This window comes from Rhinopithecus bieti, unplaced genomic scaffold (assembly GCF_001698545.2).
Source record: "Rhinopithecus bieti isolate Rb0 unplaced genomic scaffold, ASM169854v2 scaffold_1673, whole genome shotgun sequence".
In the NCBI taxonomy this organism is placed as follows: domain Eukaryota; kingdom Metazoa; phylum Chordata; class Mammalia; order Primates; family Cercopithecidae; genus Rhinopithecus; species Rhinopithecus bieti.
This window is the reverse complement of record NW_016804690.1, coordinates 8958218-8972244: the sequence shown is the minus strand read 5'-3', so window position 1 is coordinate 8972244 and position 14027 is coordinate 8958218. Positions and strand designations below refer to the sequence as shown.

The following is a 14027-nucleotide window of genomic DNA, read 5'->3' as shown; positions in this document are numbered from 1 at the left end:
TTGAAAATAGGAGAGAAAGTTCAGTTCTTTCCTTTAAAACTGAAGGAGAAAATAAGTTCACTGAGCAAGTTATGCCAAAAATATCAGACTCAGTCCCTAATCAATTGAAGGGATATAATCAATACTTTATTTTCTGTTTTAAGGCAGAGGTATTGTAATGCTTAACCTAAGAGAAGAATTTGGTAACATTGTCCTGCCTCTCCTACTTGGGTAGGCTGCTCTGCGGGTGGATCATTCTGCCACCTTTGAAGCATGTCTTTTTCCTAAATAGTAGACCCTTGCTTTACCTAACTATTCTTTTTTTTTTTTTTTTTCTTTTTTTAAGACTGAGTTTCGCTCTTGTTGCCCAAGCTGGAGTGCAATGGCACAATCTTGGCTCTCCGCAACCTCCGCCTCTTGGGTTCAAGAGATTCTCCTACCCCAGCCTCCAGAGTTGTTGGAGTTATAGCATGTGCCACCACGCCCGGCTAATTTTTTTTTGTATTTTTAGTAGAGACAAGGTTGTCTCTACTAAAAATGTTGGTCAGGCTGGTCTCTAACTTCTGACCTCAGGTGATCCGCCCTTCTAGGCCTTCCAAAGTGCTGGGATTACAGGCGTGAGCCACCGCGGCCGGTCTTACCTGCCTATTCTTATCTGACTTGCCGGATTAATAAAAAATTTACTCTGTATTGCAGAGATGGATAGTTGACTAGTCTTTAGTTCAAGGGCAACATTCTGCAGTCACAGGTAGAATTATACACTCACCAAGAGTCAGTTGTATTTTTTAAACCTGTGATGTCAATTGTGGTTCTCATTATTACCGTCATTTAATTAAATAATGCTTAAACTGATGAGCACTGTTAGCAGAAACTTTTTTCCATGAAAATTTACTGCTTTGAAAACTTTCAGTGAGGACTTGAGAAAACAATACTGTGAAATTCATGCAGGAAAATAACTCAAAGACNAAAATTTACTCTGTATTGCAGAGATGGATAGTTGACTAGTCTTTAGTTCAAGGGCAACATTCTGCAGTCACAGGTAGAATTATACACTCACCAAGAGTCAGTTGTATTTTTTAAACCTGTGATGTCAATTGTGGTTCTCATTATTACCGTCATTTAATTAAATAATGCTTAAACTGATGAGCACTGTTAGCAGAAACTTTTTTCCATGAAAATTTACTGCTTTGAAAAACTTTCAGTGAGGACTTGAGAAAACAATACTGTGAAATTCATGCAGGAAAAATAACTCAAAGACTTAAGAAATTACAAAAACCTGAAAAATTCTGTAATTAGATTCTTCCTTAATTATCCCTAAATTTTTGATCTCCTTTTAAAGGAGTTTTCAAAGTGGAAATCAAACTATGCATTATAGGTGTAGTTTTTGTAGCAAATATGCTGGACTTATAAATACTAAATTAACACTCCAAGAAAACAACTTGGTCCTACATAGCATGGATAAATATATCTATGTGCTCTAAATTAAAGTTATGTTTAATATATATTTAGATTTTTTTAAATGTTCTATTTTAATCATTATTTTCAATTAAGTGTTCAACCACCAGTCACAATAGGTAAGTTAATTGAAATTGGTGGTTACAGTGGAAACTACTAGAAGGTGGAAAGGGGGAGAAACAAAGAACTGAAAAACTGTTGGGTGCTCTGCTCACTACCTGGGCAATAGGATCGATCATACCTGAAACCTCAGCATCATACAATATATCCATGTAACAAGTCTGGACACATACCCCTAAACATAATATAAAAGTCAGAATTATTTAAAAATAAAAAATAAAATGGTAGATAAAACAGACAATTAAATACACACACAAATTTAAAAACACACCTCCAGAGGGTCCTATATTATGTATTTTACACTGTTATGGTAATCTTAACAGGACTAAAATGATTTTAGGATGAATTAAACCCTAAATGTTGAATTTAATCCTGGAAATGTTTATCCAAGTAAAAGACACAGCAATAGCAAAAGATAACTTTCAGGATTATTTTCCAAGTTATCACTGCCACAAAGGGTTCTGGTAATTTATTCAGCAAATATTTTATGCTAGACACTGGAGTTACAAAAGATATACAAAGTACACACAGTTTCTACTCTCACAGCTCGGAGTTACAAGCAGAAATCAGAATACTCAAGCCCTAGATTTGAGAAATAACTAAGATTTTTTAAATCACCTACTTATAAAAGGAGATCAGAATTTTCCCTCCAGTAGGGAGCTACAAACAGTTTAAACAAGAATCTATTGATATACATTTCTTGATCCCTTTACTGAAATAAAATGTCAAAATTAATTGTCAAGTAAGGAAAGATTTTTTTCTCTCTTTTCAGGAAAATTTAGTAAACTGCTTTCTTCATTATTTTGGTGCTAGTACATCATTATTTCAAAACAGGACTAATTTAAAAGAAAAAATACGGGTTTTTTGCATATGTGTGTGTATACATATACACATATACATACACGATCTAAAAACCAACCATTTAAACATTTAGACATTAATTTAGAATTTAGAAAATCATTTAAACATTAAACATGGAAGATTGACAAATTATCAGGCTCCAGTAAATCATACATTCCAGCATGCATGCTTTTTGACTTGGGCAAGAAATTTGCTTTGGACAGTTTGAGTCAAGCAAAGGTTTCCAGGGCTTGCACACTGGGGCTTGACTCTTGAAACCCTAAGTTTTTCCCGGGAACACTGAAGAAGCCCAGTCCAGCTTCCTTAAGCCAGAAGAACCATGCTGGCAACTCATACAATCAGGTGAGAAATAATACAGAATGATTGTTTTAAGTTGCTAACTTTTGGAGTGGCTTGTTATATAGCAATACTTGAAAGAATATTCCAGTCTCTTAAATTCTCAACACAATGGAATTCAGTAGTTCAAGCTAAAAAAAGTTAGTCATTAATATATTATTCCTTTAGTGGTATTACTGGGCAAAATCATATACTAACATTTTAAAGGCAAACATTTTATTCAGTTAATCAAAAGTATATTGGCTGAACAACTACTAAACTTTCCTATTTAGTGAAAATGAAAAAAAGTTTGAATTCCAAGATGTAACTTTTAAATATATGTATTTGAGGACAATTAAGAAAAGTGAAAAGCTATTAGAATAAAATTTCAAATTACTTGCTTTTGTCTAGCATTAACAATGTAAAAAAAGCATTTGTGAATAAAATATACAGATAATGGACTTTTAAAAGTCATAATTATATTCAATAAGGAACTCTTTATAAACACAGAAGAGTTTTATTAAGAAAAAATGTGAAATCCCAAGATAACCAATGAGAGCTTGATGCAAAAAATCATTCACAAATTATGATATGGAGGTCATGGAAGAGGAGGCTGAAGATGTTTCAAAAAGAAAGACACTTCCCATGCTTCCTGCTTACTTCATCATCTAATATGCATCACAACCACCCCCTAGCAGGGTTACTGGCCTGACCATACGTATGTCAACATGTTAAGGTGTAAGTGTAGGAAAGGAAAGGGATGTAGCAAGATGAAATTATTCTGATCTCTGCAGTCTATGTGAAAGACAGAATTTTTACTTACTTTTTCTGTAGGGAATTTTCCAGGCCCCCAAAAAGAGTCTTAGTAGGAAAATGGAACAAAGGAGGTAGGAAGCACCAAATGTTTACCAAGACAGGCAATACGCTAAACATATTACATATATTATGTTGTTAAATCCTCCCCCTGATGTGGGAATTACCATCCAGCCTCTTTAATGGATGAGCAAACTGAGGCTCAGTTATATTTGCAAATTTGCTCATAGTCACTCAAGCAGTGAGTGAAAGAGGTGGATTTAAATCCATGTTTCTAGGACTACAAAGTCTATGCTTATGCCTCAGTTTTAATTCCTAATGGTTTTCTTTTTTATTTTTTTCTCATTGATATTTTAGGGGGAGAAGTGGGGAGAGGGTTCAGGGAAGGAGAGACAGACGAAAAGACCCTGTAAAACAAACTACTCACAACCATTTTGCCTTTTTCAATTTTTGGTTTTCTAATAACACATTGGGGAAAATAAACAGATTTCTCAAGCCTAGTATTTTATACTCTTTGTCAATTATAATAATTCTCATCAATTTAAAAGTACAAATGACAAATTATTTACTGTCAGAGGAAAACTGGATTAGGTTCACAAACCAGGGTGGCTCCAAGTTCCTTTCGCTGTTACAATAAAGCAGTTTAGAAAAAGATAAACAGAAGAGAATTATTCCTTTTGGAATAATATAAAACTTTCATAAAAAATCTGTTTCTAGCTCGTCAGTATGGAATTTGTCACTAATCATTTTAAACTATGCCCTTTTATGCTTCTTCTGTCTCTTTTAGCTTTCTGAGTAGTTCTTTGATGTAACAAAGACAGTTTCAGACAAGATTTCAGTTCATCTGGAAAAAAAGGTTTAAGTCTGGAGGCAAAATGCAGTGTATTTAAAATTTATATACTCTATAATGCCTTTGTTCTGAACTTGAAGATCCTGCAAAACTTCTAAGCTTCTTTGCCTTCCTCCTCTAAGCTCATTTGTTCTTCTTTTGCTTATTATCATGCAACTGCGACTTTAACTGGTGCTTCCATCATTTAACTACATGCAGAGTCATGGCTGACCCTTTCTGATCAATTGCCAATCCATACAGGTTTGACTGATAAAAGAGCCAATTAGATTTAAGCAAATTAAGGGACATCACCAATGTCAACCACTTATTAAACTGAATGCTGAATTCCGTGCATACAAAACACTAATGCACTGAGCCCCATTAAGCGTTGAAATCCTAACCCCATTAGTAACTCCAGACCTTGAAGGGGTAAAGGCCATAGGAAAGTTTCATATTTATGGATTAACATTTGGATTCATTTTTATTTTTTTAATTCTTTTCCTAGAACTCTTGAACCTGTACCATAATGCTATTCAAGAGCTCTGATTAAATATATTCTTTATTTCCAAGAGTACCTTAGTGCTAAATATGAGCATTATGTTATTACAAACAACCTAAAAATATAGTAATTGTAGAAATACAAAAAACTTGAGTGAGCAGAAGTAGGGAAGATCTGCTACATAATTGGAAAAAAGAGAGACGCTCCTCCAGTTGTCCAAATAATATTTAAACTGAAATTTTCAAATAAAAAATATGTGTTAATTGGGATTTGCCACTGTTCATCTATGTGCCAAATTATTAGTAGCACCATCTTCTTGCTATAATTTCTATCTTCAGATAACTTGTGTTTATCATATTCTTAATTATATATTTTTTTCTCATCAGAAAAATAGAGGTAGGACTGGCAAATAAGATGTGTCCCAACTATCAATTAAGAGATGATGTATCCTGGTAAAATTCTTTGGAGGATGACCCTTTCGCCTCTCCTTTCCAAATTCCTATCTAAACTAAGGATTGTTTATTCTATGCTCACCTGAGAAAAATAACCACCATAGGGAAGAATAAAAGAGTGATGAGTTGGTGTAACTTGAGAATATTTCTTACCTCCAATACACTCACCCTCTTTATAGTTTGAGCTCCCAATTTTATCTATATAGCCAGAGCATTCCTACATTGGACAATAGTGTACAGAGACGGTCACATTTTCACAGCTGGCTAAACTACAAGGTTGCTCAGGTTGAGATGAGGCCTGGCAGGCTTGAGCAATGATAAGCTTAAAATTTTAAACTAGTAGTTAAGCAATCTTGACTAATTTATTCATTCACCAATTATTCATTATGCACCTACCAAGTGTCAGATTTAGTCTAGGCATTGAAGATAAAAATGTGAGTAAGAAACAGTTCCTACTCTATAGAATCTTATAACCAGTGATTGTGACAGATTAAACAGGCAATTTGAGTATAATGTAACTGTTCTCTGGGATACAGAAAGGTCCTATCTCAGCCTCTGCTGGCAAAAGATGACTTTCTGACGGAACAATTTCTAGGTTCGAGCCTAAAAAATGAGTAGGATTTGGCTAGATTAAATGGGTAAAGGGGATTTTCCAGGTCATATTTGATAGTACATATTTGGTGAAGTAAAAAAGAGCATTTTATTTCACCCAATTATTTTATTATTATGTTTTAAAACTATGCAAAAGAAGCATAGCTAAGGATATTATCATTACAAATCTTGCATTATCCAGCATTGAAAGATACTAGGATTTCAACATCACCATAAAAGAGATCTAATATTGAAATCAAGGAATTGGCAATAATGATAGCTATCCAAATATAATGGAAAAGTAAATAGCATATAGAACCTATTCTGTCCATAAGTTGGTTCGCCTCTGCATATTGGTTCATTTATTATTCATTTCAGAATGAAACACAGTTCACTGGACAACGGCATGGAAGATTTCTTTAATAACTCTCAGTACTAATTTAATTCTACTTGAACACACATATTCTAGTGAATGCCACATGCTTTTCAGCATGATTTTTATGTGTAAATCAGGATAATATGTTTTCAGATCATTAAGTAAAAGGAAGCATGAACTAAAACCTATTTAATCAATGAGGTATAACCTTTAAACTGCCACAAGGTCATAAAAAAGATAATTTTAATGCTGTAAGTTTCCTAATTGTAATCAACAACAATCTAATGAAAAAAGAAAGTATGTCCTAATGGTCATAATAAACTTTAGCGAATCACTGTGTGTCTTTGAAGACATCTGCTTCCTCTTTGGTGAAGGACTGACTCCCAAATTCTAGATTTTTGAATACATAAAGTGAAGGATTGCATCAGGCCCAGAGAGTGTGGGCCTGCAGCGCATTATGGTAATGACACAGATAAGCATCCACAGAGCGAAGATGAAGATAAGCCTCAGTTAACAGTTTACTCAGTTTGACTGCACCACTATAAAACAATATTTTAGTTTCTTCCTGTTTGCATAATATTAACCCTTTTACTGACAGGTATATTCATATAACTCATATTCAGTTAGCAGTAGGAGCTTGCTATTTTTAATTGAATCATGATATATATATACATAACAAATTATTAGACCATACATTCCTCAACACATAAACAATTAATTAAATTTGCCCTGTTTTATGAATATGATATAAATTACTGTAAATCACAAACTGTTTAAATCCATATAAATATTATAAAATAAATATGCTTATTAAATATTGTATATATCCTGTAGAAAAGGTATTACTATACAACTTAAAAATCTCCATTATGACACTGATTACTCTTAATTTTTTTTTTTTTTTTTTTTTTTGAGATGGAGTCTCGCTCTACGTTCGCCCAGGCTGGAGTGCAGTGGGGCGGATCTCAGGCTCACTGCAAGCTCGCGGCCTCGCGGGTTTACGCATTCTCCTGGCCATTCAAGCCTCCGAGTAGCTGGGACTACAGTGCCGCCACCGTCGCCGGCCTGTTTTTTGTATTTTTTTTTTTTTTTTATGGAGACGGACGGTTTTCAGCGGTTGTAGCGCAGGATGGTCTCGATCTCTGACTCGTGGATCCAACCGTCTCGGCTCAAAAGTGCTGGATTACAGGCTTGAGCCAGCCGCACGCCGGCCTACTCGTTAATTTCTAATCTGAATAAAAGGATATTATAAACTAAGGTTTAGAGTCATCACAGTTTTCTATCCTTCCTAGCATGTGTATTGAAGTGAAAAATGAAGATATGAACACCTAAGGTTTATTTTAGCGTAGGGAGTTTGTTTTATTTTGTGTTCTAGTCTCAATTTTTAAATAAATATATCTAAATTCAATTCCCTTTTAAAATTATTTTCTTAATAAATATGATACTAACCTGAGTTGATCAGCCTCAAAAGTTTCTTTTATGCATTCTTTTCTTAAGTAATGTAGCTTCTGACATGTAGAGTTTCAACTGTTTTAGTAAATATCAATTCATTAATTTTAATAATGGTATAAAAAGTAGATAATAGTGAGTGATTTTATGATACAACAGGTAATGAATCTTTTTTGCAGGAGAGTGGTTCCATACAAACTGAAGATTCCCTTTATTTTTCTCCAGTGATAAGGCATTTTCTGTTCTTACACTCTTCATAACTGGAAGTGGGGTTAACCTGCCTTTCAGATTGCTGATATAAGATTGTGACATTCTCCCTTAGTCCAGAATACACTCATTCCTGGGAGATGGGCTACAGGGCAGACACTGGAAGTCCTGGGGTCCTTTGCTTTCAGGATTTTCAGAAAACATACATTCTTTAGCACTCAATGGAGAATCATGCTCTTAACATTTTTAGGCATGCTTTCTGTTCAAGGGCCATCCATGTCAACCCTAGAGGGGTTTTCCTCAATGTGATTATTTCCCACAACGAGTTAAAACATGGTGAAGCTGATGGCACATCAAAATAATGGTAATTGTGAATAGGTTGATTTTATAGAAATATTTAAAATAAAATATCCAGACTGTATCACATTTCACACATGAATGTGGCCCTGCTGAATTGTAATTATTAGGATCAGGAATTTAAAGGTGTTTTTCAGTAATGCAAATGGAAATTTCCTATTCTATCATCCACACCCTGCCTTTTTTGCCAAATGAAGTACTTTAAGTATACAATTGAACTAGTTATTTAGAACACCAGGAATGAAAACCATTTGCAGTAGAAAATGGAAACTCAAATTGCAAATATAAATTTTGGCTTTAAGTAAAGTCTTGAACAAAAAGCATTTCCCAATTTTCTTAACATGCAGAAATCCAGAGAGATATGTGTGTATGTGTATGGTATATAGGCACACATACACACACAGTGTGAGATGGATGAAAGCAGTCTCAGCAATACGATAAAAGACCGTCAATTAAAGAATCTGAATAAACAAAGTGAAACAACAACAATCAAAAGAACCAGAAATATAATTGAGCCTCTAAGTTTTAAAATAAAATACCTCTAAAAATAAACAAGATATTCAATGGGCACTTAATTCTAGGGCATTTATATAAAATTAGATAGCCAACATGTGCATAGACTTACCTCCTGGAGGCATTGCAATTGTTATAGGATCAGTTATCAAGCTGCCCTGGCTATTTGAAATATTCACTTGTACGGTATAGTTGGTAAAAGGAACCAGCCCATCCATGAGCACCCAAAGGTTTGTCTCTTCTCCACTGTACATGACTTTTGTGACATTCAGAAGGGTGTAATTATTACCTACTGATTAAAAAAGAAAATTATTAAAATAAATACATATTTAAGAATTCTTTCCTGATATTATTTGAGTATTTTCTTGAGTTTCTAAATATACTGTACCAAATAGATCTGTAACTTTACCACTCTAAGAGGCATTGCACGTGCTTCTATCAATGCACATATTTGGATTTTATTATCTTGTGAACAAAAGTGTTATCTGGGTTGACCTGGCCAATTCATTCATCATAGCAATCAAAATAATTTGAGGAATATTCTTAGATAACTGTAGGATAAAACCATATCACAAGTATCAAGCATATAAGTAAAAATATTGCACAAATGTAGAAATTGATTACCTGATGAGTTGTTTATACTTTTTTGAGTTTTCTTTTTCCAATAAAAATCCCTGAATTTTTTTGGATATGCAGACAGGAAGAAATAATACCTTATTCCTCAAATAGAATGGTTCTGGAAACACATACTATACTCAGACATATTAGTCAGATATTGTACATATCACAAACTGAGGTATTTTCTGTTCACTTTGCTTGAAATGTGGGTGGATTTCTTTCTATCTAATACCTCTTTAAATTAGAATTAGTCAGAATATCCTGGAAAGCAACTGGGGATGGGAGGTACTATTTGTCCACTTTGACCAGAAGATCTAATATTTTTAGCTTTATGAGAAAACACAGAAGCTGCCTAGCTATATAAAAGAGTCACTCTCAATATGTCCTCACCCTGCTCCCACCACCACTCTCCTTCCAAAGCTTTAGCAAACCCATTCTTAAATCTCATCAGTCCACAATGCAGGAAAATATTGCTGCCTAATAACAGTGTTTTATCTCTCTCTCTTACACCATTAGGTTAAATTTCAGGTTAAGAGTCAGAAATTAGGGTTAAAATAAGAAAAGGGCTACAAATGAAAATTGTAACACTTTTCTATATTAGATGCTTTCCTGAAAAATTTATGATACGATTTTTTTAAATGCTGCTTAATTGTTGTCAATTTTAGAAATGATACAATAACTCTTAAAAAACAGAAAAATGAATGATTAAGAGTACCACCCAGGCAAGGCAACATAGCAAGACCTCATTTCTAAAAAAAAAATTAAAATTAAAATTATCTGGTCGCAGTGGTATGACCCTGTAGTTTTAGCTACTCAGGAGATTGAGGTGGGAGAATCACTTGAACTCACAAATTTGAGATTACAATGAACTACAATTGTGTCACTGCACTCCAGCCTGGGTGACAGAGTGAGACTTTTTCTTTAAAAGAGCACCAATATTTACTTCAAATAACCTTCTTCCTATATAACACCACTTTTTATTATATGTACATTTAATCTTTCACACACAATTTCTGCAGATATAGAGAAATGAATTAAAAAAGCACATGATATTGAGCTTCAAAGGGAAGAACAAGCATGCTCGCAACATCTCCAGATACTGATATAATCTTTATTGAACAAATGTTTAAAAATTAAAAGATGGCATCATACTAAAAGTGATCTTGCATTGTATAGTATACAAAATGCAATGTTCACAATATTTACAAAAACATTATATTTTGACACAGTTTAGTAGCAAAGTATAGTGCAAAGGAAAGAACATAAATTTGGTTGTCAGAAAGTCCTGCATTTGAACATGTTCTTGTATTCTTTAGTAATATGCTTTTTGCTAATTTAGTTAGTATTTCTGAATATCTGGTCTTTCAACTGTGAACTGGGAATGATAATACAGTATTTACATTGCAGTGCTATTGTGAAAATCAAGTGAGATGATTTCTTTATCATATCCAGCACATAATAGTTGCTCATAAACAGCAGCTAGGAATGATGTTATTGTTTTTGTTGTAATTCATACAATTGATACATTCTAGCCATTTAGAACTAGCAAGTGATTAAGAATTTTATACCCTGTATTTCATTTTCTCAGTAGCAATTGCCTACCTATTCTCTACCCCTTCCAACCTAACAATGTATTATTAATCAAAATTCTAAGGTTTTTCAATGAACAAAGCAGCACTTATCTCATCCTCTACCAATGTGCCACTGTCCCATCAGATTATATTTCAAACCGAAATTGATGAAGATCAAATCATACAAAAGAGATTCTGATATCTGGTTATTACTTGACTATTTTCTTGAAATGTGGGTAGGTCCAACACATTTTAAAAACATACAAAAGTTATTTAAAAAGATACTTATAATAATTTGGGGATGGAGGAAGTCTCTGGAAAATCTGTTACAAAATACTCCGGAGTTTTTTCCATGAGCAGAAGAGAGCCCTAGTGGCATAATATAATTTATTACTCTGGACCCAAAATTGGTACGTCCAAAGAAGTAGTTTATTTCAAAAGAAATAAACAGGGCTTGTGTACTAAAACATGACAATGATAATTTCTACTCACTTTCAGTAAAAGCAGATAAAGACATATTCATAGCTTAAAGAGTGATTTCAAGGTCCTAAAATGGAAGTAGATAATGCACTCCTCTATATGTGTAATACATATTAGCAAGACGTTATGAAACCTACAAAGCAGCCTTTGATAATTTCATTATGCACTAAAAAGACATTTCCAATTTATGCCATTTTGGCTTTTGTAGGTTCTTTACAACTAGTCAACTTGCTTCTACTGAGGATTATTGAGCTCCAACTGCATGCAAGGAGAAGGCTTTGCTAAGCACTGACGAGAACATGCCCCAAGTACATAAGACATAATTCTTGCACTCAAGAAACCTGGTTAAGATTAAATGTGAACATCCTAACCATTGCCTAAGATCAATTACATGGTCAGGATGGGAAGATCTCCTGTCCCCATGATATTGAGCTCCTTGGAAGTATTTCTGCTGTCATTAACATACTCAATTGTAAACTTTCAAAAAGGTCAGCTTATCCTATAGACTCAAGCAGATATTCAATTGACTCTCAAGTAGCATAACTGTGCAGGTCTTATAAAAGAATGAACTTTGTAAAGCAACAATGGAAATTCTAAAATTAAGCCATGAGAATATAATTTTACAAATTTTCAGCCAGGGACAAATACAAAATAAATAAGTAACTGTGTATGATTATAATGTTGGTGAAGTTTTCTCCATTGCATTTTGCTTGTTTGTTTTTGAAGGAAATGTTGAGCTGTAAAACAAACAAAAAAACAAACACTATTTCTTGCTTTGAAAATGGCATGGCAGGGAGAAATATATAAGTGCACTTTATTCTAAGCTTCCTAGATAACAACATTAATACATGGTAATTATATAATTAGTTGTAACATTAAGTTCTAGTTATAGAACAATGAATACTCAGTAATTATAAGAAGTATATAATTACTCAATAATTATGAGAAGCATGCAATTACATAACAATTTTACTCAGCTCAAAAAAGAACTTGTACATCTCCAGGAACCATGCAGCTGAGTGAGTCTAATGTTCTCTCACCCCTACAAACATACAGTTCAATTCACAGACCCAGAGTAGCTGACAGGATTTCAGCCCTCAATGAAGCTCAAAAATGTCCAGATTCAAAACCAAAGCAGGATCCACAGATTTTATTTCTTCCTCCGTTTCATTCTCACTGTCTTTCCTTCCTTCCTTTGAACTTTAGGAATCTAGGCTCCTCAATATTGGGGAGAAGGGGTAGATTTTTAAAACGCATGTCCTCAGACTCCTGCTCTTGAGATGGTTGTGCTTTGCCACTTTTCACTGCATAAACTGGGCTTTCAGTGGACTGGAAAACGCAGCCTCGTTGGTTCAGCCTCAAAAATCAAGCTTGAAATTGTGAAAGTGATAAGCATGTCCTATCACAGGTGACCATTCCTGTCTGGTAGGCCCTCCAATCTGACCCTATTTGTGAGTATAAGTGGATGGTGCAAGACCTTTTAAGCTTCTGTGTTCTGGAACAACAACTCCCCACTGCCTGCCTCACCCCCACCCAAGCATTGTGATTTGAAGTTGAGTTGCCCTCCTCCACCCTCTGTGGCTTGGTCTGAGCTATAGGGCTTTAACTGGGGATCTCACTTAGCTCTTTGCAAAATGAGGTTACCAATACCACTGTTCCAGGCACAACCTACATCAAAATCACGTGCGGGTACCTCATAAACATTTGTATATCTGAATTCTACCCCAGGCCTACTGGATGAGCACTGGAGCATAGGGTGCTGGGATCCTGGATGATTCTTCTAGAGTCTAGACTCTAGCTTTGGACTATAATATGTTTACTCTATTAGTGAAATAAATGTAAAGCTAAGGTTTAAAACAGATGTCTCCTTACAGACTACAAAATCCAATGAAGCTGTTCTATAAGAAAATTTAAAATGTGCATAAAAACAATTTTAAAAATAAGTAGTCATTATTGCACAATTAAGAACAGTAACATCAGGGTTTCTGATTTAAGTATTATACCTCTTTGTCACTATCTTCCACTGAAGATGCAGAGGAAGGAAAGATTTTTTGTGTATTGACCAACATCACACATCATAAAGATAAAATAAGTTTTGTATAGATCAGGTAGAATTTCTAAATAAACTCCTAACTGCTCTTTCAGTCTATCCCACATTCTAAAGGGTCTTGAAAGAGGTTAATTCATTCAGTCCTATTTTATTTCAAAGAAAAGTGTTACATGAAAAAATAGACCAAATAAATCTCATATGAACAACAGATTTTACTTATAAAAAAAAAAACCTTTTCTTTAGTCTCAAATACAAAGTCTTAACTGAAAAGTTAACAATATCAATGCCCCCTTTCTAAGATGAAAATCTTATTTTCAATGTTCTTTTCTGTTGAATAGTAGACAATCTTTTATGCAATTATTTTTTAAGGGAAAAACAGCATAAATGGATATTTTCACATGTATGACTCAGGGATGCGTAAATGATTGCTGTCCTGAGGATACCATCCTATGGGGTTCTCTAGATTGAAATAACATAAATGGGTATCCTTTC

General features: G+C 34.1%; 1 protein-coding gene across 1 annotated transcript in view; it reads right to left on the bottom strand.

Annotated features, from left to right (window-relative positions):
* Positions 1 to 14027, bottom strand: part of USH2A (usherin) — an 821881-nt gene that overhangs the window by 305734 nt on the left and 502120 nt on the right. The window contains exon 40 of the mRNA XM_017870028.1: positions 8929 to 9108. Coding sequence (XP_017725517.1) covers positions 8929 to 9108 — 180 coding nt within the window. The remainder of the gene's footprint in view (positions 1 to 8928; positions 9109 to 14027) is intronic.